The sequence below is a fragment of the Schistocerca piceifrons genome, chromosome 8 (assembly GCF_021461385.2).
Source record: "Schistocerca piceifrons isolate TAMUIC-IGC-003096 chromosome 8, iqSchPice1.1, whole genome shotgun sequence".
Taxonomy (NCBI): domain Eukaryota; kingdom Metazoa; phylum Arthropoda; class Insecta; order Orthoptera; family Acrididae; genus Schistocerca; species Schistocerca piceifrons.
The window spans coordinates 254,996,183-255,023,301 of NC_060145.1; the positions used below are offsets into that span (position 1 = coordinate 254,996,183).

At 44.2% G+C, this 27,119-nt stretch overlaps 1 protein-coding gene across 1 annotated transcript in view; it reads left to right on the forward strand.

The window, feature by feature from the left end:
* Positions 1 to 366: 366 nt before the first annotated feature.
* The window catches only part of LOC124712250, a 72,896-nt gene continuing 46,143 nt past the window's right edge, over positions 367 to 27,119 (forward strand). The window contains exon 1 of the mRNA XM_047242545.1: positions 367 to 528. Coding sequence (XP_047098501.1) covers positions 367 to 528 — 162 coding nt within the window. The remainder of the gene's footprint in view (positions 529 to 27,119) is intronic.

Sequence of the window (27,119 nt, forward strand, 5' to 3'; positions counted from 1 at the left end):
CGACGTTGGTATCTGTGCCAAATGTGGACATTCCGGCTATTAGGTAGGTGGTCATAATGTTGTGGTTGATCAGTGAATGTTGTGGCAAGATATCGTCCTGCGTTGTCAGTGGGATGTATTCCCAGCGTGACGAAAAGAGTCTCTGCTGTTGTTCACACTTGTCACAGGTAATCGACTGAGACGAGACAGTCGCCCTTGGAAAAGGGGCTTCACAGAGCGGACGTAGACGCGGTAGGCTGGCGCGCGCCGCGTGGTTCCCTGGGAGTGGTGACGAAAGGGGGCCGGAGCTGGCGCGCAGGAAGCGGCGGGCGGCAGTGGGGCGGCTATCTGGCCGCGGTGGTGCCTGCTGCGTCAGTCGTGTCGAGGATGCGTCGCCCGCAGCAGCAGGTGCCGGGGACCGCGCCGCTGGCCGTGCTTCTGGCGGCCGCTGGCTGCGTCGCCCTGGCCGCCGCTGGGCCGCCCAGGCTGCAGGATGTCTGCTCCCGCCAGCAGGGCAACGTCAGCTGCAGCTGCTCCCAGCAGCACCCGGTACGTACCGTTGTATTTATCTGCTCTCATTTCACCCACTACCATTTCTGAGGAATTACAGTCGTTGTGTTTGAAACTGCCCAGTTCTACATCTAAGAGGGAAGATTCGAAAACAGCGCACTATAATTTTACTAGCAAAAAGTTTAGAAGCTAATAAAACAAAAGAAGTCACAAATGAACATACATCTTTTACCGGCTTTTATACCCAGTCACCAACGTTCTCAACACGTTTCTGCCATCACGGAGCCAGTTTACTATGCCCTATTCGTAGAAGTCAGTTTGGTTGAAATACAACCATCTGCGGACTGCTGATTTCACTTCCGTACCTGTCGCAAAGCATTGGTTGGCCGGGAATTTCTTCGTGGGACCGAAGAGAAGAAAGTCCGACGGTGTAAGGTCCAGACAGTATGGTGGATTCTGGGGCACTTCTCACCCAAAATTGTCCATTTTCTCAAGAACAGGAGTAGCAACATGGGGGCGAGCATTGTCATGAAGACGCAACTTAATTCAAGTTTTAATATAGGCTGCAGAATTCACAGTGGTCCTGTGTTCAGCAAAGTCCACCACACACCATGCATATTCCAGAACACTGTCACAGACACTTTCTTAGCAGACTGAGTGAAATGGTTCAAATGGCTCTGAGCACTATGCGACTTAACTTCTGAGGTCATCAGTCCCCTAGAACTTAGAACTACTTAAACCTAACTAAGCGAAGGACATCACACACATCCATGCCCGAGGCAGGATCCGAACCTGCGACCGTAGCGGTCGCGCGGTTCCAGACTGAAGCGCCTAGAACCGCTCGGCCACACCGGCCGGCAGACTGAGTGACTTTTAATTTTTTTCGTATTGGATAATCAGCATGTTTCCCCTCCTTAGAGGCCTGTTTGATTTGGGGCGTGCCGTGGTAGGCCCACGACTCATCATTAGTGACGATTGCTTTCAGAAAGTCATGCCCTTCTACGGCGTAAAGTGTTAAGTGATCGAAGCTTGTTGTCATTTGTTGGTCCTTGTGGTTGTCTGTCAAGTTCTCAGGCACCCAATGAGCACTAACTTTATGAAATTTCGACGTGTCACGAACATTATCGAACACCGCACCACAGGAAACGTTGAACAGCTGCGAAAAGGTTCGCAGTTGCACACGCCAATTGATCAAAATTGCTGCTTCAATGGCTCCGACATTGTACGGGATTGCTACTGTTACAGGCCGCCCGGAACGTGGCAATCGCTATGGTACACTTGGAAGAATGCACACGAACTGGAGACATTGCTACGGTCCATATAGTCATCAGTATACACGCCACGCATGTCCCTGTGAATTTCACTCGATTTATGCCCGTTGCCCCACAATTATCGAACTATACTTGCTGCTCTTCACAAGCTGACGACAGTAACATGCGCGCTGTGTTTGTTTTGTGGTTCGGGCTTCTCTCGCTAGAGTTGCACGCGAAAACAAAATACCCTCTGCAGCGCAATCTTTAAACTTTATCGTCGTGAAATTTTGGCATTCCAGCAGCAATACCTGTACAGAAAAAATTATTGTGCGTTACTTTCCAATCATCACTCGTACATTTACATCAATATTCCGCAAGCCACCTGTCGGTCTGTGGCACAGGGTACTTCTGTTACCACCAACTGATTCCCCTTACACGTTCCACCAGCGAATATAGCGTGGGAAAAATGACTGTCGGTAAGCCTCTGTATTAGTTCTAATTTTTCAAATGTTTTCATCGTGGTCGTTCGCGAGAATTATGTTACGGAAAGTACACTACTGGCCATTAAAATTGCTTCACCACGAAGATGACGTGCTACAGACACGAAATTTAACCGACAGGAAGAACATGGTGTGATATGCAAATGATTAGCTTTTCGGAGCACTCACACAAGACTGGCACCGGTGGCGACACCTATAATGTGCTGACATGAGGAAAGTTTCCAACCGATTTCTCATACACATACAGCAGTTGACCGGCGTTTGCCTGGTGAAACGTTGTTGTGATGCCTCGTGTAAGGAGGGCAAATGCGTACCATCACGTTTCCGACTTTGATAAAGGTCGGATTGTAGCCTATCGCGATTGCAGTTTATTGTATCACTACACTGCTGCTCGCGTTGGTCGAGATCCAATGACTGTTAGCAGAATATGGAATCGATGGGTTCAGGAAGGTAATACGGAACGCCGTGCTGGATCCCAACGGCCTCGTATCACTAGCAGTCGAGATGACAGGCGTCTTATCCGCATGGCTGTAACGGATCGTGCAGCCACGTCTCGATCTCTGAGTTAACAGATGGGGACGTTTGCAAGACAACAACCATCTTCACGAACAGTTCGACGACGTTTGCAGCACCATGGACTATCAGCTCGGAGACCATGGCTGCGGTTACCCTTGACACTGCATCACAGACAGGAGCGCCTGTGATGGTGTACTCAACGACGAACCTGGGTGCACGAATGGCAAAACGTCATTTTTTCGGATGAAACACGTTCTGTTTACAGTATCATGATGATCGCATCCGTGTTTGGCGACATCGCGGTGAACGCGCATTGGAAGCGTGTATTCGTCATCGGCGTACTGGCGTATCACGTGGCGTGATGGTATGGGGTGCCATTGGTTACACGTCTCGGTCACCTGTTGTTCGCATGACGGCACTTTGAACAGTGGACGTTACATTTCAGATGTGTTACGACCCGTGGCTCTACCCTTCATTCGATCCCTGCGAAAACCTACATTTCAGCAGGATAATGCACGACCGCTATTTGCAGGTCCTGTACGGGCCTTTCTGGATACAGAAAATGTTCGACTGCTGCCCTGACCAGCACATTCCCCAGATCTCTCACCAATTGAAAACGTCTGGTCAATGGTGGCCGAGCAACTGGCTCGTCACAATAGGCCAGTCACTATTCTTGATGAACTGTGGTATCGTGTTGAAGCTGCATGGGCAGCTGTGCCTGTACACGCCATCCAAGCTCTGTTTGACACAATTCCCAGGCGTATCAAGGCCGTTATTACGGCCAGAGGTGGTTGTTCTGGGTACGGTACTGATTTCTCAGGATCTATGCACCCAAATTGCGTGAAAATGTAATCACATGTCAGTTCTAGTATAATATATCTGTCCAATGAATACCCGTTTAGCATATGTATTTCTTCTTGGTGTAGCACTTTCAATGGCCAGTAGTGTATTTATTTTATATGGTCATTCCACTTAAGGTCGCACTAGATAGTTACTCCCAGATACTTTATGGCAGATACCGTTTCCAGAAATTTCTCATCAACAGCGTAGTTGCACAGTAGTAGATTTTTTTCCCTATGTATGCGCAATATGTTACATTTATTTACGTTCAAGGTCGACTACCAGAGACTGCACCATTCATCAATCTTCTGCAGGTCAATTTTCGAATCGATACCGCCTTCTGCTGATGCAGCCTTCTTATACACAACCGCATCACCTGCGAACAGCCTTAAATAGCTTCCAACGCTTTCTTCTAGATCATTTACATACATTGTAAGCAGTATCGGTCCTATCACACTTCCATGGGGAACTCCGGAAACTACCTTTACAAAAATGGTTCAAATGGCTCTGAGCACTATGGGACTTAACATCTGAGGTCATCAGCCCCCTAGAACTTGGAACTACTTAAACCTAACTAACCTGAGGACATCACACACATCCATGCCCTTGGCTGGATTCCAACCTGCGACCGTAGCGGTCGCGCGTTTCCAGACTGATGTGCCTAGAACCGCCAGGCCACACCAAACTACCTTTACACCTGTCGATTTTATCCCGTTAAGAGCGACGTGTTGAGTTCTGTCTACAAGGAAGTTCTGAATCCAGTTGCAAATGTGGTCCGAAAATCGGTAAGATCGTAATTTTTTCAGTAGATGGCAGCACGGGACGGAGTCAGATGTCTTCCTGAAGTCAAGGAACACGGTGTCACCTGATTGCCGTTGTCTACATTGCTGTGGATATCGTGAAAGAGCAGAAGGAGCTGTCTTTCGCAAGATTTCTGTTTTTGGAATCCATGATGATTTTTAGAGACGAGATTTTTGTTCTCGAAAAACGTCATAATTTTTGAACACTAAATATATTCCTTAATTCTACAACGTATTGACGTCAACGATGTAGGCCTATAATTACGAGGGTTGGAACTTTAATAGTGGTAACTAAGTGTTTCAAAGTTTTCCTGACCTTCAAAGTAGTCACCAGCATTGTGTATAACCCGTTGACAGCGATGTAGAAGTCGTAGGATACTCTTAGCAGTGCCAGTTGCGTTGACAGTTTGAGCGGCGCGGTCTTTTGGCCGACGAATTTGTAGCAGTTCTGAAGCGAATGCCGTGAAGTGTTTCCTTCAGTTTAGAAACCGAGTGGAACTTACGAGGGCTTAAGTCAGGGGAGTGCAGTAGGTGGTATAGAACTTAGCAGCCCCGTCAGTCAAACAAATCAGTAACAGCTTGCACTGTACGTGCTTGAGCATTGTCTTGCAAAATGGTGGTCAGGCCCTGCAGAAAGTGTCATCACTTCCGTCTATATGCTGTTCAGTTTTGGAACACAATATACGACCAGCTTAGAACAGAAGTGATGTTACTTTCAGCAGGACCTGACCACCATTTTGCAGGACAATGCTCAAGCACGTACAGTGCAAGCTGTTACTGATTTGTTTGACAGCTGGGTCTGCTAAGTCCTATGCCACCTACTGCACTCTCCTGACTTAAGACCTCGTGAGTTCAACTCGATTTCTAAACTTAAGGAAACACTTCACGGCATTCGCTTCAGCACTGCTACAAATTCGTTGGCCAATACACCGCTCGAACTGTCAACACAGCTGGCACTGCTAAGCGTATCCTACGACTTCCACATCGCTGTCAACGGGTTATACACAATGTTGGTGACTACTCTGAAGGTCAGTAAAACTTTGAAACATGTATCTATTTTGTACGAGCTGTAAATAAATAGTTGCCACTATTAAAGTGCCAACCCTTGCACGGGCAACTGTCCTACGACCATACCTGAAAACGGGAATGTCCTGCGCTTTTTTCCAGTCGTTAGGTGCCCTTCGTTGCTCCACTGAACTACGATAAACTGCTGTCGAAGAGGGAGGACGTCCTTCCTTATAATCTTTGTAGAATCTCACAGGTATCTCATCTGGTCCTGATGTCCTTCCACTACTAAGCTATTACAGTTGCCTTTGTATTCCGCGGTCGGTTATCTCGAGACCTGCCTTTCGATATACGTGCAATGATTGAAATGAGGAGACCGCATTACGATTTTCGGCAGTGAAACAATTTCGGAAGACCGAGTTCAGTATTTCGGCCTTCTCTCTGCTATCTTCAGTTTCGCGCTTGTAAGTTCACTGAGTGACTGAATATATGATTTCGAACCACTGACCGATTCTGCGTAAGACCAAAACCTTTTAAGGTTTTTAGTCAGACAGGCTGACAAAATTTTACTTTTAGAGTCACTGAACGCTTCTCTTATTGATATCCCAAAGCTCATTTTAACTACGTTCAGCTTTTGTTTGTCTGCCAGCTTTTGACTTCTCTTGAATGTGTAGCGAAGATGGCCCTGTTCCCATAGCAGCTTCCTAACACGGATATTACATGACGGTGGGTCTTTCCCAAACCTTAAGATCTTGCTCGGAATATATTGTGTAAGGCATACTGAACGATGCTTTTGAATTTTTTCCATTTGCAATTTGTATCCTGTTACTCTTTCTAAGCAAAATATTTTCCTATTTTTCTTAATATTCCCTCTAATACCCATAGTCAAAGGTGCTATCACAACCTTATGATCGCTGATACTTTCCTCAACTTTAACTTATTCGATAAGTTAAAGTCTGCTTATAGCTAAATATCAAATGTTTCCTTCTCGAGATGGTTCTCTGATTATATCCCCGAAGTAATTTTTGGACAGGCCATTCAGAGTAATGTCACACGAATCTCTTTGTCTGGCACCAGTTTTGGTGAAATACTTCCCGCAGTATATAACTGGCATGTTGCAGTCACCTCCTATTACAACGGCATGATTAGGAAAGCTATTAACAGTATTCTGCAAGTTCTCTCTGAAGTGTTCTATCACTACTGATCCAGGCGGTCTATAAAAGCATCCGATTACCATTTTTAACCGATCTTTGATGCTTAACTTCACCCGTATTCGGGATAACTTCGCTAGATATTATCGAAATCTTTACTGCAATAAATATAGCACCACCATTGGCGACTAACCTATCCTTGCGATAAATATTCCAATCAGAACTTAGGATTTCTTTGCTATTCACTTTCAGATCAAAGGAACATTGCATTGTAATTCTGAAGAACAGAGGCACACCAATATCGTATTTATCTGCCGACGCCGGGCAAGCGACTTTCAAGTAAAATGTCTCGCCTGTACGGGAACATACATAATGGACGTATGAGTATAGGTTGTGAACAAATTGTTGACGACATATGAAAATGGCCGTGAGTCGTGCTCGGATAGCCTAATGATACGGCGACAGCTCACGATAAGCGAGAAATCCAGGCTTGAGTCCCGGTATGGGACAAATTTTCATTGACTTCATTCCATTACACAGCTGATGGTCGTCTATATTCGCAACTGTGAATACATTTCATGTACTCTCAGAAGAAGATTTCCTTATCTAGAGATAAACGATGGATCAAGCAGGCTACAAGATGCTGCATGGAGAAGAGAAAATTTAATAAAAAGGCTACCCCAATCTTGAAATTACAACAACAAGAAGAAGGAGCCTAACGGGAGCAGGAAGGGAAAGTGTATGGTACTGGTGAATTTTAATAAGTGTGTGTCTCGTATTAGCATTCATTTTTAATAAAATTTAGAATCCATTTTCCTGTAACTTAGTTTCTCTAAGTTCAGTGCCAACTATTTTGTCCTCAGTAGCAACCAATCTCAGTGAAATTTTCGCAGGAAGTAGTCTTGAGCTATTTGCATACTTCTATGCTTTAATATAATAGAAAATGAGTTTATCTACTTTTTATTCCATTTATGAACCGATAATTAATGGAAATTTCAGTTTGAAACTTGAAAAAAGTACTGAGAGTACGTTAATAACATTTCTCATAAAATTAATGCATAGGCCTGTTGAACAATGTCTTGAGAATGTACCTAAACGTCTGGAATGTGAAAATTGAGGTCTGTGTACCAAAAATTGATTTTCAAGTATACCATTGAGAATTATATTACTTTGTAAAAATTGAAAACTCAAAAACCAATGAAGCTCCAGACTTCAAAGCTTCAGAATTGCTACACCTAGACACGATTTTAAAATTCAGTAGAAACCGGCAAACTAGAAGAAAAGTTAAATTTTAAAGTGAAGTCTCCCATTAAGACTGCCACATGCGTTTCAAAAACGAGCGAACGTGTGCTGATGACGACAACAATTCCTGTCGGCGCGGCGGTCAGCTGACATCACACCAGCGAGGGATGTGATTCTGATTCTAAAATATTTCAGAAAAACCATCCAACACCTGGGCAACACATTGGGAATATATAATGGTACATGTGAGCGCTTTCTGTCAACAGAAACGAGCATGAGAAATATTGCGGCCTTATGTGTGACACAACTGCTTCAATACGATCAGAAACAACATTGCGTGGAAGTCTGCAGTGAAGCTAAACAGCTGTTTCAAGATGATCCAAACTTTCTTTCAAAGGTTTTCACTGATGATGAAAGTTGAGTTTATGGCTGTAACTCTGAAACTAAGCAGCAATCGTCGTAGTGGAAGACTCCTTCACTTCGGTCAAAAGAAGATCGACGCATCAAAACAGTAACATTAAGCCTCGTTATCATAGGATCCCAACAGGTTTTTCCATTTCTGCCGATCTTGATCTTCCCGTAGCCAGCTGAACGCAGCTGTCTTTTGTGAGTCTCTGTGGTATCTGTCCGTTGGTCTTTTTTGGTAAGTTGGACTGCAATCTAGTATATGTTTAGACCATCTCCACCCATTCATCGAGCGATATCAGCCCACTGTCATTTCGAAGTAGTTACTCTTTCCATCATGTCACTGACCGTTTGTTGTACGTCTGATATTCACTACTTCCTTTCTGTCTTTCTTTGTGTAGCCCAACACTGATTCATCTTTGACCTACTATTAATTTTCTAACAGTGAACTCTTTTCGATCTCCACGTCTCACAGCCATAAATTATCACTGGTAATTACATTGGTCAAAACTTATTTTCTTCTGTTCGGCCGACATCTTAGGCGTGAAAACTAAAGAATATCTTCCGTAAGCTACAAGCCCAGTTTAATACGTCGCAATATTTCAGTTTTAAGAGTTGTTTCAAATTTTCTAGTTGGCCCAGATGGACGCATTCTGTGACCCTCTGCAGTTGTATTCTTCCAATCTGCGTATTTCCCGCCGGTGTCCGTTCATTCATCATGATCCAAGTTTTGTCATACATCATTTTCAGACCTACTTCAGAGCAGCTTAACGGAAGGACTTCTGCAGTATTTGTAAAAAGGACAGTATCATAAGCAAACCTCAGGTTGTGTGTTTGTATTGAACCGGGGACCTATAAACGATGGAGAGGCTTCGTCCCGCAACCCCACAACAGACCACAGCAGTCCAACCACCTCACCGCCGCCCCACACCGAACCCACGGTTATAGTGCGGTTCGGCGCCTAGTGGACCCCCCCTCCCCTTATTGTGTAAGCGAACGTGGAGACAATGTTTGCGCAGCAATCGCCGACGTAGTGTACGACACTAATTCATCGGGCGGATTCGTGCCGAGGACCGGCTAGCCGGTCGCGAACCTCAGGTTACTTAATATCTTTCCCAGAACTTATTTGTTTTCCGATTCAATTCAAACATTGCTTTTTTATGACTATTGAAATTTTTTGGAAATATACACCTTTTCGCACTCTTTTCAATGCGGAATTCTCCTTCAACAATACTCACAAACGCTGTGGTTGATTTTATATGTATATATATATTAACGATAAATCTGTAAAGCTGTCGTGTCTTTCTGTTTGAACACGCTAGTCTCAAGAACTACTAGACGAATTTTCATGGGGGTTTTCACAGGTAACTTAAGCATAGCTTGGGGTACAGTATAGGCTTTATTTAATCAAAATTGGACCATGGAAAAAAGATACCGTAATTGAAAGTTTTATCCATACCAATTATAAATGCGAAAGTGGCTCTATCTGTTACGTTCTCACGACTAACACGTTGAACTGATTGCGATGAAATATGGCATGGAGAGAACTCTGAGGAAGAACATAAACTACTTTAGAAAATGTGTAGGACAAGATCCATACGGATTTGAAGAATAATACGCGAATCAGGGAAATACATACACTTTGAAAAATATATTTACTCTTTGGCTTTTGATTTTTTTCGTATTTGTGAAAATGCTTTTGTTGGTTGATACGTTCTGTGTGATACGATTCAAAGTAACGAATACGGTGGTTATACGACCTGCTGTTTGTTTGATCCATACTTCCATACTATTTTTGCATAGTGAACAGACCATATACACAAAATTGTTAAGGCTTTCGTGCCCACTTGTTGACAAACTGCCTATTGGCTCCTGTCTTGGGTTCTTCGGCCGACGTTCATCTAATGATTTTTCTGACGTTTCGCCAGCACGAGTGGCTGGCATTGTCAAAGTTTCACCCTCCATTGCCGGTGGTGAACTGGAGCCGAGCTCGCGGCCGCAGACTATATGTACCTGGCGCGCCAACGTCCGAGGGCTTCTCCCCGGTCATTTCCAGTGCGGTTCTCCTCTTGCTACCTGCGACGGTCGTTCGCTGCAGTACGGGAAGCCAGGATCCGTTTACCTTAAGGCTTTCCTCTTTCTTGTTGAAACTGTTCGCGTGTTTTTGTATTTCTGCAGCTTCTCTGAGCAAGCGTGTGTGATAGTGCTTCTCTACAGCCAGAACTTCCGTGTTGGCGAATTTTATTACGTGGTCGGTCTCATTCAGTGCGTGCTCTGCCACGGCCGGTTTCTCCACCTGCCCCAACCTGCAATATCGCTTATGCTCTTTGATCATGGTGTTAATTGATCGTCCAGTCATTCCGACGTAAACTTTTCCGCATGTACATGGTATACGGTATATTCCCGACATTGCAAGTGGGTCTCTTCTATCCTTCGCCGATCTAAGACACTCTTTGATCTTCCTTGTCGGTTTGAAAATCGTCTTTACGCCATGTTTGCGCAATATACGGCCGATTCTGTCCGTCACTCAGGGAATGTATGGCAGAAAGGCCGTACCCGACATTTCTTTTTCTGGTTCCTTCCTTCGCCGAGTGTTTGCCTCTGTTACACTTCTGATATAATTTGTGGAGTACCCATTTGCTCCTCAGAACAGTTTCCAGGTGTTGCATTTCTCGTTTGAGGTGTCGCGGCTCACATATTCGTCCTGCTCTCGTTACGTGCGTACTAATCATACCTCTTTTCTGGCTCGGGTGGTGGTTTGACAGTTTGTGCAGGTATCGGTGCGTGTGTGTCGGCTTTCGATACACGCTGTGTCCCAGGTTTTCGCCGTCCCTTGTGACCAGCACATCTAGAAATGGCAGTTTCTTGTCCTTTTCTACTTCCATGGTAAATGTTATGTTGGCATGGAGGTTGTTCAAGTGTCTTAGGAAGTCACCGAGCTGTTCTTCACCATGGCTCCACACCGCGAAAGTATCATCGACGTACCTGTACCACACCTTAGGTTTGCAAGTCGCCACGTCCAGTGCCTGTGCTTCGAATTGTTCCATGAAGAGGTTGGCCACCACTGGACTAAGAGGACTACCCATGGCGACGCCTTCCAGCTGTTCATAGAAATCGCCATTCCACGTGAAATAGTTCGTGGTGAGACATGCATGGAAGAGCTTTCTGATGTCTTGCGGGAAAATGGAACCGATGTGCTCCAGAGCGTCGCTGAGTGGCACTTTCGTAAATAATGAAACAACATCAAAGCTGACCAGGATGTCGTTTGGCGCAAGTTTCAGTTTCTTCAGCTTCTCAGTGAAATGTCCTGAGTCCTTAATGTATGTGTCGGTCTTCCCATGGGTAACAGCTAGTAAAACACACACACACACACACACACACACACACACACACACACACACACACACACACACACACACACACATATATATATATATATATATCTCCTCTGTGCCTATCGTTTGTACCTGTAACAGTCAAGCGATATAAAAATTACATGGATATTCACAGGATTCTTTGTAAGGTTGGTTGTCTCTCTTGGTCAGACGGTCAATAAAGAATTTCATCTAAGACGTTTAAAGGAGGACATGATGAGAAAACGTCCACTGACGTGGTGTGGGAATGAAATGGGTACTCCACCATTTCAACACACAATAGCATACAGCCTACATTATTTAGGAATATTTGACTAAAACCAAGATGGCAGTTGTTCCCTACCCGCCGCACTCACCAGACTAAACTTCGAATGACTTAATCCTATTACTTGAAATACAAATTGAGTTCAATGGGCAAATATTTGATACACTGGGGGAGATAAAAGCGGAAACTCGGAGAGTACTAAACACCCCAACGAAGACAGACTTCAAAGATTCACGTATCGAAAGTGGCAGAAATACTGAGATGTGTTTATTCTCTCCCATGAGCAATACTCTGAAGGTGACGGTGCAGTAAAGATCTAGGTAAGACGTAATAATTTTAATTAATATACGTGGGAAGCGTTTGAATGCCACCTCATTATTACCTGGGAAGCGTTGTGAGAAAGTGAATCTTTAATATACGGTCATGTGAGAGCATGGCCTGAGTTCTCTTTTGTACAGGGTGATTTTTCCGCATTGCACAAACTCTAGGGATTGATCGATGAAAGGATACGGAACAAAGAAGATCTAATGAACTTATGTCCGGAAATGTATCGTTTCCACGCTAGAGACCATTTATTCAATCATACATTGTTACAGAGACTGGGGTCTAATTCGCGCTGTACTAGGCAGCCACAGTTGGCGTATGTGTTGAAAATGGTTTCCGTGTACGTGCAATAGGATGTTCTGTCTCACGCGTTCACATCGGCCAAGCTGCATCTGAACAGTGTCACAGACAGCATGAATACGCTGCTCCAGTGTCGTCCCCATATCTGGAATGGTCTCTGCTTACGCGATACATTTGAGACGGGCCCATAACCAGAAATCGCACGGGTTGAGGTCCGGTGAATGAGCAGGCTATGCAACTGGACCCCCTCGTCCGATCCATCGACTAGGGGGGACACTATTGAGATGCGGCCTGGACGTTAACGGCGAAGCGGGATGGAGCATCATCACGTAGCAGCCACATAACCCTCTGAATCATCAATGGCACTTCTCCTGCAGGGAGGCAAAGTCATCCGCAAGAAACGCCGATACTTCCGGCCTGTTAGGCGACGTGGAAGGATGGCCGGCCCCAAAATACTGTCGCCAATTATCCCAGCCTACACTTTCCGGCTACACCAATGTTAGTGATTCGCTGTCACCATACCATAGGGGTTCTTCGTACTATCAAAAATGGTTCAAATGGCTCTGAGCACTATGGGACTCAACTGCTGAGGTCATTAGTCCCCTAGAACTTAGAACTAGTTAAACCTAACTAACCTAAGGACATCACAAACATCCATGCCCGAGGCAGGATTCGAACCTGCGACCGTAGCGGTCTTGCGGTTCCAGACTGCAGCGCCTTTAACCGCACGGCCACTTCGGCCGGCCTTCTTCGTACTATCCCATAGATGACTACCATGAAGACTGGAGATACCACTTCACGTAAAGGTGGCCTCATCTGTGAATAGGATGGATGACACAAATCCCGGAATTGTGGTTGCCTGGTGAAGAAACCAGTGACAAAACTGCTCCCGACGTGGAAAGCCCGTCTCTAGTAAGCCCTGCACACGGTATAAGTGATAAGAATAGCAACAATTGTCAGGGAGAGTTTTGCACACGGTCGTCTGGCTTACCCTATACTGGCGGGCCAACTGCCTGTTACTGACACGGCGGTCACCTTCCACAATGGTAATCACATTTTCCTCCGAGTCCAGTGTCTCAACACTTTGGGTACGTCCTACATGATTTCCTGCTTCCTGAAACGACCCTGACTCAGACAAACGGCAAAACACTGTTGCAAACATTGAATGCTGTGGTTGTTGTCGGCGGCAATAGGTCTCCTGATACAACCTTGCAGCCAGCCGCCCATTGTCGTTTGCCTTTCGTAAGTAAACACCATGTCGGCAAGCTCTCGATTCGAATATTGTGTACAATGCTGTATCACATCCACTAGAAGGCGAGTGAGAAGTGATTCGGGCGCAACATTACCAATTACTACGACGGGAGAGGGTGATAGGGCATGACGTATGAGGAACAGTACCACACTCTAGGAGGAAACTATGCATACTGTAACTGCGATTGCATGGTATAGCGGGCGTTAGACCGCTGACTCTGTAACACAGTATGATTGAATAAATGGTCTGTTGGATGGAAAGCATGCCCATCATGACATAAGTTCACTAGATCTTTTCTGTTACTTATCCGCTCATCGATCTGTCTCTAGAGTTCGCACACGGTGGAAAAAATCACCTTGCAAACTACCGTTGTGTGTGTTATGATGCGGCTTGTTTCTTCCTGTCGACGCACATGTTATTGTTCTTTCATGCCGCGTGGTCTATACGGTTTCACTGGCATGAAAGGGAAGTAATGAAACATTCGAACGGAAGCAAATTGTCATCGTTCAAGGTGTGAAGCGTTGAGTCAATATACTAAGAAGTGAGGTTAGAGATATAATAAGACGATTTTGAGAGGAGGATTGCATAGAATCTGTCTCTCATGAAGGACAGCAAAGGAAAACTAAATAAATAGAATGACTTGTAACCATTAGAACGATTAAGCGTAGTCACTGATTAAGCGCACTCAAAATTACAATACACCTGCAGCAAAAATGTAAGGTGGAAGTAAGTGAATCTGCTGTTCTTAAGGTTACCAGAGAAGAAGGGTATAACGGAAGAATCTAAAGGAAAAAGCCATAAATTAGAAAGTGGATCGAGGCAAAACTCTCCAGTTCGCAAGTGACCACTTTCACATAGGGTCAAAGTGGTAGCATAATGATATATTAGCTGGTGAGAACAAATTCAGCATTTTTTATCGAACGAAATGCTATGCTGTTGCGAAAGTCAAACGACGAACTGTAGGCTACACATTTGCAACCCGTCGTAAAATAGGGCGGGGAGAGTGTTCTGGAATTTTGGAATGGGGCTGTATTTTGCCATCTGGTGTGTGAGATATTATTTTCATTGGCAGCACATTAAACAACGATGGAACTCTGAACATCCTGAAGCAAAATTTGCACATGAGTGCAGAAAGGTTGAGAATTAAATCTACACTCAAAATTTTCCAAGACAATGGCGAGAAACACAGACCATACCTTGTAAAAGAACTGCTTTTTTTGAACCATCCTGTCATTCAGACACTACCTCAGTTGCTACACGTTAACTCCGTAGAGAATTAACGGGACGTACTCAACAGAAGGGTCAGAAGAAATGCAATCAGCGTGAGGAAAAGAAACTCGCCAGGGACGTATTTTGAATCTATAAACCTGTAAACTAAAGCTATTGTGCAAATCCTACAAGGGATTTTTTTTTGGCAACGAAGTCGCGCATACAGCATTTTAGAGCAACTTTTCAATTAAAAGCTGATAACGTGGCATTTAAGGTCTAGTATTTAATTCTGTAAGATTTTACTACACAATTTATGATTTTATATGTTACAGACATTCTGGAATATTTGAAGAAACACTTCAGAGCCAAGATCGTATTTAAATATTTATTTTGAATTTATGAACAGTTTCAACAATATTTTGCTGTTATCTTCGGATCTGCAGTACGACACAGATGCACACTGTATTTGTAAACATATTTTCTATAGTAGTAGTAATGAAATACGTAAGTATAATATTTTACATTTTGGTAACATACCTCATCTTTTTCAAAATTGTGGCATATATTTTGACATTGTGAAGAGTTAAATAGTTTGGTAATGCAGCCCCTACCAGCAGATAAATCACAACCAATCTCGGCTATACTCCATGTCTTCCAAGCCAAGATGTTAGCATCTGGAAATGCTTCAAGGCCACCATAATTTGCTTGGTTGCCCCATACAACTTTCACCGATCACGCGCACCCACACACGTGCTCGTCTGGACCTGTGTTGAGTCGGTCGCTGTAACAAGCAAGTTATCTCTTATGTCCACTAGGTGGCATCATGGTAACAGATGTTATAATTCGAATTTGCGTTAGATAACTATACAAAACGCTTATAAGGTACATGTACAGAAGTCCAAATCTGAAGTTAAAGAAACTTACAGACATTTAGTAAAGACTACACAGTAATAATAGTTGTCAATAAGCAACCTTTCATAAAGAAGCAATATCGTCATTTAAGTAATGCATTGCTAAAAAAATTTGTTCTGCAACGTACATGCCACATTCATTGGAATTAAAAGCAATCCAGCTAAAGTTTTTTTTTAAATGTTTTAATATTTAAAATTTTATTTTCATTGCACATCGCAACATCGCAAGTTCTGTGCGAAAACATTTAAAAAATGATGATCACTATTGTATAAGGCACGAAATATTTATTCTCACCATTTCTTAGTTTTATTTCTAAAGCAATATTTTCAGGACAGTTAACTAATTTATGGGTAACGTATTTTATTGTGAAATCACTATTTTTTATCACGCTACCTGGCGTCACAAACTTACAAATCACCAACGTAGTAACATCAGTGTACAATAACAACAACCTGACGTAACATTTCAACTCATAAAATATGCGCAGTTACCTACGAACAACCTCCAAGATTACACATCACATAGTGTCTAGATGGCATCATACAATCCGTAAAAAAAAATCTTAGTATGACCTTGCCATAGGATTTTACATGAATGTCATGTTTTCCCGTTTATCTGTATATTTATTTTAAAAACTTCTGTCACCTAACAGGCTTAAAAGGTAGCTTACTTGTCACAGTACCTGACTCAGTACAGCTACAGATGAGCACGTGTGTGGTCGCAAGTAATTGGCGAAAGTTGCATGGCAACATGATTACATAATAAATAGTATTTTTATTAATGACATAATCATTGATAGTGGTTTACCTGCTGGTAGGTCTCGCATTTCCAAGCTATTTAACTTTTTAACAATGTCAAAGTATACACCACAATTTTGGAAAAGATGATGCACGTTGCAAATATGTAAAATATCATACTTTCGTATTTCATTGTTGCTGACGTAGAAAACTGTTTAAATATGTAATGTGCGTCCATGTCATATATCAGTTTCAAAGACGACAGCAAAGTACTGTTGAAACTGATCATGAATTCAGATTAAATATTTAAAAGCGATGTGGCTCTGAAGTATTTCAAATGACATCATTTATAATTTTATAAATTGATAGGATTAAAAAATGAAAAGAATTAAAATCATTAAGACATTTTCTACGATTTATCAACATCATTATGAACAACTATATTTGTTTGTAATGAAAAAGCATTTGAGATTCGTATCCAAACAAAAAGCAATATTTCAGTTTTATAAATTGTAAGCTGTGTGAAAATTCCTAGCAGATTAAAACTGTGTGCCGGACTGAGATCCGAACTCGGGACCTTTGCCTTTCGCGGACAAGTGCTCTACCATCTGAGCTATCCAAGCACGACCCACGACCCGTCCTCACAGCTTCAGTTCTGCCAGTACCTCGTCTCCTACCTTCCCAACTTCACAGAAGCACATAAGTAATGTGCAACGTTGGGTTGCCCTTCCTCGTAATGGATGAAATGGTGTTGCTAACCTCAACGTGCTTAACTGAGCTCGGAGTGGACGATCACATATGGCTACCGACAAGGCTCATCGAAATCGGACTGATCAACTCATCAGAGACAATCGCCGCATAGCAGTTCTCAGATACGTGATGCATTTCTCGAGAGCATGTACAGGCCATCACCGCAGAAATGCGGCACAGGAAACTGTGTCCACTGTGGGTGCCTCGAATGCTCACTTCTGACATGAATCGAACGAGACTGGACTAAGTCAAATGCTTGAAGATGACGGGTTGCTTAACAACATCACGTCGGCTGATAAAAGCTGGGTGCACCATTTTGACGGCGAAAACAAGAGAGCATCAATGACGTTCAACCACAAAGGAACATCAACGCCAAAAAAGTTCAGGACAGCAGGCATGGTCATGCTCACAGAGTTCTGAATCTTGAAGTAGTGGTGCATTTGAAATTCAAGCCTAAAGGCACCAACATAAACTCCGCAAGATACTGCGAGACCCTTAGAAAACTGAAAGCTCGTCCACACATGAGGCACCCTTTCCTTCAGCACTGCAATGTCATACCACACGCCAGCGCTGCGACGTCTGCAATGATCTGACCCCTTGCGTTCACTGTTATCGATTGATCCTCAATACAGTCCCGACATGGCGCCATCCGATTTTGGTCTGTCTCCAAAATTTAAAAAAACGCGGTCCAGGACTCCACTTTGATAGTGATGGGGCTGTGCAAGCAGAGATGAGGGTGAAGCTCTGTCAACGAAGAAAAACATTCTAAAGTGACGGTATCAGCAAACTACTCTGTCGTTGGGAGAAATGTGTTGATCGCCAAGGTGAGTATGTTGAGAAGTAATAAGGATGTAGAAGAATGTTAATGACTATTGTTTTGCTTAAAAAGCATTAAGGGCTTTCACATAAAGAATTCGAAGGCATCACTTTTCAGCATGCCCTCGTATTAAACACGCGAACAAAAGTTACGTGCCTCATCCATATTATCAATATATATACACTGTGATCAAAAGTATCCGAACACCAGGCTGAAAATGACTAACAAGTTTTTGGCGCCCTCCATTGGTAACGCTATAATTCAATATGGTGTTGGCCCACATTTAGCCTTGATGACAGCATCCACACTCTCAGGCATACGTTTAATTACGTGCTGGAACGTTTCTTGGGGAATGGCAGCCCCTTCTTCACGAAGTGCTGCCCTGAGGAGAGGTATCAATATCGTTCGGTGAGGTCTGGCAGGAAGTCGGCGTTCCAAAACATCCCAAATTTTTCCTGTAGGATTCAGGTCAGGACTCTGTGCAGGCCAGTCCATTACAGGGATGTTATTGTCGTGTAGCCACTCCGCCACAGGCCGTGCGTTATGAACAGGTGCTCGATCGTGTTGTTCTTCAACAGTGGGAAGCAAGAAGGTGCTTAAAACATCAATGTAGGCCTGTGCTGTGATAGTGCCACGCAGAACAACAATGAGTGCTCCATGAAAAACACGACCACACCAAAACACCACCGCCTCCGAATTTTACTGTTGGCACTACACACGCTAACAGATGACGTTCACCAGGCATTCTCCATAATCACACGCTGCCATCGGTTTGCCACGTTGTGTACCGCGATTCGTCACTCCATTCAACGGTTTTCCACTGTTCAATCGTCCAATGTTTACGCTCCTTACACCAAGCGAGGCGTCGTTTGGCATTTACCGGCGTGATGTGTGGCTTATGAGCAGCTGCTCGACCATGAAATCCAAGTTTTCTCACCTCTCGCCTAACTGTAGCAGTACTTGCAGTGGATCCTGGTGCAGTTTGGAATTCCTGTGTGATGGTCTGGATAGATGTGTGCCTATTACACATTACGACTCTCATCAACTGTCAGCGGTCTCTGTCAGTCAAGCTGTACGTGCCGTTTCACGTTTCTACTTCACTATCACATCAGAAACAGTGGACCTAGGGATGTTTAGGAGTGTGGAAATCTCGCTTACAGACATATGACACAAGTGGCACCCAATCACCTGACCACGTTCGAAGTCCGAGAGTTCCGTGGAACACCCTATTCTGCTCTCTCACGATGTCTAATAACTAGTGAGGCCGCTGGTGTGGAGTACCTGGCAGTAGGTGGCAGCACAATGCACCCATTATGGGGGTGTCCGGATACTTTTGATCACATTGTCTACACACACACACACACTCACTGGTGTGCAAAGGTAAGAGAAAAAAAAAGTAGCTTTCACATGATGTGTCACTGCCGGGTAACATTGCTCGAAACTTGGACCACATATAGAAAGAGCTGCTACAGTGTAGTACAGAAGGTAAGTGAAAGGAAACGCAATGAGACGATCAGAAATGACACTTTTATTCAAAGACAATAGTTACACCGAAGCTAGGGTATGTTACCATCATGGACGGCAATAAATGCTGAGCAGCTTTCTGGCCACAAGGTTAGGTGTTCTTGTGGTAGGGCGTTCCGGTCTTCCACCAGCGCGGCTGACGATTGCTGGATGCTTTTTTTTTTTTTAAATCTCATTCTGTTCGCTCTTTTTCGTTGCGTCTGCTCGGGGCGGACGTCGTAAGACACCCGTTGAATTTCGTTGTTGATCGATTAGCTCAGTTTTTTTATTACAGAGAGCTGCTAACCCTCTGACCGAACGCGCTGAGCTACCGTGCCGGCTTACTCATTGATGCATGTGGACATGCCGCAATATCTCTCCGCAACGTATTCCACACGTGCTCGACGGGATTATAGTCGGGGGAACGGACAGGCCAGTTCATTCGCCGAACTCGTTCAAAGAGTTCCGCCACCTGCGCAGTCCGACGCGGTCACGTATTGTCACCCACGACAATGAAGAGAGGGTCGACTGCACCTCTCAGATGTTCAATGTCAAAATAACGTTGGCCGGCGAGTGTGCTGTTTTCACAGATTTGGAGGTCAGTACTCCTTGCAACAGTATATCCTCAACGAAACTCGCAAAACGAATTGAAATCGGTGTAACACACCATAAACTACGTACCAAGCACCCGGATATAATTGTACTCAGTTCCTTTTGAACTTAAACATATTAAGTTACAAATAATTTCTCGTTTTAAATGATTTTAATCGTACAATTACGACTTTGCTACGATGAATCGTATATACCGCGAAGGGGGATTGGGGAGGGGGATTATCATTAAAGTGTAGTTACGCACAGGGGTCCATTGTGGGCTGTAGTTATCGTATGGCAGCGAATCTTGGTAGATATTCTAATGCTTTAATGCGAAGCCGATTTACATTTTTAAAAAATTAGTTCCAATTTTGCCCACCAGGTGTAAATCTAATGCTGTACAGCATCTTCTCGACATCTCTGGTGCTCATACTGAACAAACTGTTAAAGCAGAGGTTAATAATATCACCTTTATCACTTGTTTTATCTTTTCTGGCCATGTCCTGTTCCTAATCCGTTACATACACAAAGATTTCTATACGTCTTTCTTGTATTCACAGCACCATATTTGTACCTGGTGGCTAAAACTGGAACTAATTTTTTTCTTACGTAACACGGTTCTGCATTAATGCATTCGAATGTCTACGAAATTTCGCATCCATACGATAATTGCAGCCCACATTGGACCTCTGCAAGAAGGTGCACATCACTTGGTGTTACATTTCACTGAGACTTTATAATTGTAGCCTATGTGGACATTAACAGGAGACAGAGTAATACTTTAATCGAGTTTTCCTATTCGTATTAGAAGAATCACCTCCATGTTTAGTGACTGGGATGTATGGAAGCTATAGCATTAAAAATAAAAAGTTCTCAGTTTGCCACGTCATTACCCTGTTAATAAATATCAGCCTCTTGGAGCGCTAGTTTCATTTCAGCTGTCAACAGGTTCCTTTTTATTTTGGCCTGTAGAGTTCCACGACTTTTTATGGTAGAATTTGGTACTTCTTGGAAAGTGGATGAGAAGCGAAGCAGCAATGGGCCGGACAGCATGGAGTCTCTAGATGCTGTTGCCGAGTTAAAAGACATGTTTGAATTTCTGCAACGGCAGCCATTGTCTTATGCTCATTACTGACTGACGTCAATCTCTTACTGCGCCAGGTCAGATTACTGAATACTGTCTGGTTTTTGTGAACGGTAGGTAAAGGGACATGGCATATTGAATGTGTTTATGGAATATATTCAAGATTTGCTGTTGTAGAGTACTTTAGTATTTTTCTTTCACGTGATGAGAGGATTTGTGTGGTAGTGTGATGAATTTATTCTAAAATGAAGGCAGTTCAATTTTTCTTTTCATTAAATGCTTGATACGCCAACGGCCTTGTCGCAGTGGTGACACCGGTTCGCCGCGCGGGATTAGCCGAACGGTCTCGGGCAATGCAGTCATGGGCTTTGCTGCTGGTCCCGGCGAAGGTTCGAGTCCTCCCTTGGGGATGGGTGTATGTGTTTGTTCTTAAGATAATTTAGGTTAAGTAGTGTGTAAGCTTAGGGACAGATGACCTTCGCAGTTAAGTCCCATAAGATTTCTCACACATTTGAACATTTTTGAACACCGGTTCCCGTCAGAAAACAGAAGTGAAACGCTGCCGGGCTTGGCTAGCACCAGGATGGATGATCGTCGATATCTGCCAAGGACTATCGGCAAGCGGGGTGCACTGAGCCCTTGTGAGACCAATTGAGGAGCTACTTGTTTGAGAAGTTGCGGCTCTGGTCGCGAAAACTGGCAACGATCAGGAGAGCAGTGTGTTGAGTACATGCCACTCGATATCCGCATCCACTGGGGCTTGTCAACTGAGGATGACTCGGCGGCCGGTCGTTAGCGTTGGGCCTCCCGAGGCCTGTTTGTACGGAATTTGATACGTTTTTTTAGGCAAAACTGTTTATTCCTTGGATTTACGCTGTCTACTCTTTGGAACTCTCTTGCGCCCGGAACGGCAGAAATTTAATTGTCGGAAGAAGTTGGATGTAACGGTCAGAGCGCAACTTTTAAGGCTCCAGTAGGACTTTATGTTCTCAATAAGTTACGATAGTCAGGAATATGTTCTCAATTTTTACGTTAGGCCTCTATTGCATACGAGCCAACTTAGCAGAACCGATATTATTAAGGGACTAGCACTCGGGAACTGAATGCTACATTTCTGTCAGTTAAATCTAATCTTTAACCATATAAACGAGAACAGCGGCAAACTATTGGGAGTCTTTTTTCTCGCCGAATTGAGATTGTTGTCAGGGCGGTGTTATGTGGTATGATCGTGTTGTATCCTGCGTGTTGCTAATTTTTTGCCCCATTTGCTTATGTAGAGCTACCATTATATTTCAGCCAGTTAACAACAATGTTTTGAAACGAACTGTAGTTGTAGTCTCAGTCAGCCGACAGTGGTGCTGATTCTAGACCAACTAACAATAGAACTACGCCGCTCCGTGACAAATATTTGTCAGATAAGTTACAAGCTGGTGAAGCACATTGTTCGTGAGATAAATAAAATATTTATCTGTCGCCGGCCGAAGTGGCCGAGCGGTTCTACGCGCTTCAGTCTGGAACCGCGCGACCGCTACAGTTGCAGGTTCGAATCCTGCCTCGGGCATGGATGTGTGTGATGTCCTTAGGTTAGTTAGGTTTAAGTAGTTCTACGTTCTAGGGGACTGATGACCCCCGCTGTTAAGTCCCATAGTGCTCAGAGCCATTTGAACAATTTTGGTCATTCAGCACTCCGCAAGAGGTAGGTTATAGTTTTGTGTAGAAATATATTATTAAGGAATAGAGTAACTTGTTTTTTGACTGCAGTGAAACAAAAAGACGAAAACAGTAGTAAGTAATGCTCTTCCAGTAATGGAGCGGCTCTCATAACATTTTGATTACATTACTTTTTACGTTATAACGTGGCATATTCCGTCTGTAGGCCTAAATTATTCGGTGTGCGAACATACATTTCTTGCTCGTACTTACCACGCAGCGGCACTTTCGTCTAGTGATTACGCCACGAGTAGCAGCTTTTTCTAGCGGGATGATTCAGATGCTTGCTAATGGACCTGGGCTCTCTCTCGTGTTGCGTGGCCGGAAGGTCCATATATGAAAGACAGGACGGTTTGACATTAGGACCGCTATTTAGTCTTCCAGCTCTGACGCATATGCCTGACCATCACGGAATATTCCGTAATCTCAAGGGAATTTTGACACTAGCATGTACTGTGGCGTCATCTCGAACAGGGAGCTGTCAAAACTGAGAAGCTGGTCAGTAAAGAAGACGTTTACTATTTCCGTCTTAATCTATTCCCTGGAAGGACATATAAATTCATTACTCATATGTAGAATATGGGAACATTTTTGGCCACTTGATAGGCCATCTGCAGCGGCTATATCAGTCTGGATGACTCACGTGCGTGGCTGTGGGCCTGGTTTCACCAAATTGGTAGCCGGAAGGCTCTCACATGGAAGAAACGACAGTAATTTTGGTACTTTCAACATAGCACCTCAGTTAGCAATCGTGATACTCTAGTGTATAAGAAACTATCACCCTCGATTGCGGTAAAGAAACCAACCTTTACCTGGGTTGCAACCCAAGTAATATAGCCTTCTTCAGGAGATATACCTGATTCTATAATATGTCTACGAGGGCATGGTCTAGAAATAAAACTAAAACAGCTTGAGCCTATGTACCGCATTTTTAAAATGTGACTACGCCTATTCAAGCTGTTTTAGTTTTATTTCTAGACCATGCCCTCGTAGACATATTATAGAATCAGCTATATCTTCTGAAGAAGGCTCAATTACTTGGGCTGAAACGTAGGTAAAGGATGGTTTCAATACCGCAATCGAGGCTGACAGTTTCTTATATCACGAGAATAATGTTTGCTTCTGTGTATTCCTTCGCCTCTGGCTCTTCTCTTCTTCCATGAGGCTCTGATATATGGGTTTAACCGTTACGGAATATTCTGTTTTGTCAATCAACATATGACACCAGTCAGTTTTTAAAATTGTAGGAAAGGCAGAAGAATAAACTAAATGATGTTTTGGATGTGTCCCACTTTGTTCGGTCTTCTGTCAACTAAAGCAAGACGTGCGTGATCGTAAGAGTAAAATGGTTTCTAGAATCCAGAAGGCAGTGACACCTTAAGTCCGGTAAGTTTCGCAGTTATTTAAAATTTTCCACTGGTACAGTTACCACTTTATGAAGATATCAACAACGTAGGATCTGAAGTTACCTCCATGACTCCAGTAAGGACTTGTGCTGCAACGACGGCGAGTGCCCAGTCTTCTGTGTTCCTTTTGTCGCTGTATTGCAACATACCGCGGACTACCGCCCCAGGATCGACAGTACTGACTGTTGGCAGTCCTCAGTGTTTACCAACCCGCCACATGCAGCTAATAGATGTCTGCATCACGATCTTATTTCTCTGTGAAGAATAAAATTTATTTCTCTCTTTCCTTTATAGATAACTCTCCAGCTCTCTTCCGGATCCCTTTTCGGCTATTTTGTTTAACTTAAGCCGTTTCGATTCGTCTCTTATGATTTCAAGTACTTTTTCTCTCTTTTGGGCAGGCCGTTGTGGCCGAGCGGTTCTAGGCGCTTCAGTCCGGAACCACGCGACTGCTACGGTCGCAGGTTCGAATCTTGCCTCGGGCATGGATGTGTGTGATGTCCTTAGGTTACTTAGGTTTAAGTAGTTCTAAGTTCTAGGTGACTGATGACCTCAGATGTTAAGTCCCATAGTGCTCAGATCCATTTTTTCTCTCTCTTTCGGATTGAGCGACGTCTCTGAACTGAATACAGTGCCTAGTAATAAGGTCTGGCGTCCCAATTTCTCCTCAGTCACAATCACCGTTAAGTCGACGCCCTGTTCTCTTCAGACAGGTGGACTGAGGTCTATGTCCTGTAAGAGAATGGATCAAACTACTCAAGAGTAGAACACACTTCATTTGAAGTGTTTCCCAAACATTTGGAAAGAACTCGTAGACGAATCGTCCTGTTGTTCTTTTAAACAAGTACTCCTGCGACTTTCGAATTATGCATGCAGTGAGTTGCTGCTTGGTGTTTGCTTTTTATCACAATATCTCTCTGAATGTACCATCATCACCTCCTATTAACCAATACTGTCTGCCTTTTTTTCTGATTAATAGGTCTAGGGGATGTATTTCTAATATTACGAGAAGAGCTTTTGGCGTACACGGTTTAGTCACCTTAATGTGGCCACCTATAAAAACCAGAATAATCACCATTTTGCAACGTGGACGTGCAGGAAAAGAGTCAGTGAGGTTCTGGAAGGTACTGACAGGGATGTGGAACCATGCCGACTTCAGAGCTGTGGCCAGATGCGCTAGGTTTTACCAATGCGGATCCATGCCGCAAACAGCCCGATGGAGGTTCAAAAATGGCTCTGAGCACTATGGGACTTAACATCTATTGTCATCAGTCCCCTAGAACTTAGAACTACTTAAACCTAACTAACCTAAGGACATCACACAACACCTAGTCATCACGAGGGAGAGAAAATCCCTGACCTCGATGGAGGTGATCCACCACATTTTCTATTGGGTTTAAATTCTAGAAGTTTCATGGGCAGGAGATATGGTGAACTCATCCTGGTGCTCTTCGAACCATGCACATACTGAGTTGCATGACACGTTGCATTATCCTGCTGATAGATGCCATCGTGGAAAAACAAACTGCATATAGGGGAGGACATGGTCCCAACAGTAGATGCACACTTGTGTAGATCCACTGTGTTTCCAGATTCTCCCTCCTGTGGCCCGTAACCTTCCTATGATCTACAAGACCGTACTTGACAAAGGTCATCTGTCCTTTGTTTTTTTCTTTCTTTCACTAGTGCCATGTCCCGCGCCGACGCAGGGTCGGCATTGTTAGGAACGGATTTGGTAAGGTTAGTGGAGAGGGGTGGCCGGATGCCCTTCCTGCCGCCACCCCGTACCCCCCGGGACGGAATTAGTGTACCCCTGCTGTCTGCTTCTAGTGTAATTCATGCAATAGCGCGAACGTGTTCAGATCTCTGCGAGTCGGAACTTGGGGACCAGCCCGGTATTCACCTAGCGGGATGTGGAAAACCGCCTAAAAACTACATCCAGGCTGGCCGGCACACCGACCGACGGCGGTAATCCCCCGGGCGGATTCGATCGGGGGCCGGTGCGCCTACCCGAGTCCAGGGAGCACCGCATTAGCGCTCTCGGCTTGCCTGGCGGGTCGACAAAGGTCATCTGTCCAATAGAGCATAAACTGTGATTCATCTGAAAAATGCACCTGTCGTCACTCAGTGGACGTCCATTTGCGGTAGTGGTGTGCAAATTCCGGCCTTCGTCGCTGACAAAAATATAGTCAGCGGGAGTGTGTGTGAACCAGGAGCCTGCTGCGGAGACTCATATGCAGCAACGTTCGCTGAACGACCGTTGAGAAGACACTTTTGATATCTCCTTGGTTCATCTGGGCTGTCAGTTCAACAACTGCAAACGTCGTCGTCCTCTATGATAGATGGCTCGTCGTGCATCACAGCTGCTTCAGTGCCTGTTTTGGATAGCACCATTTGGCCACGCACGGTATACTTTTAACCACGGCGGCACGTGGACAGTTTACAGACTTAGCCGTTTCGGAGATGCTTCCACCCTTAGCCCCAAAGCCAAAGATCATGCCGTCTTGGATGTCAGACGACTGCATCGTTTCTCCATGCCCTCCTCTGCTAGTGCTGCGATCTGCTGTCTGTGAGTGGTTACTGCACTTTTATGTCGAACATAGACGTTGGCCACATTAATGTGACTGGACCTTGTAGAAATTATATTTTATCAAGAGCGCCGCCTTGAGAAGAACGTTTCAAAA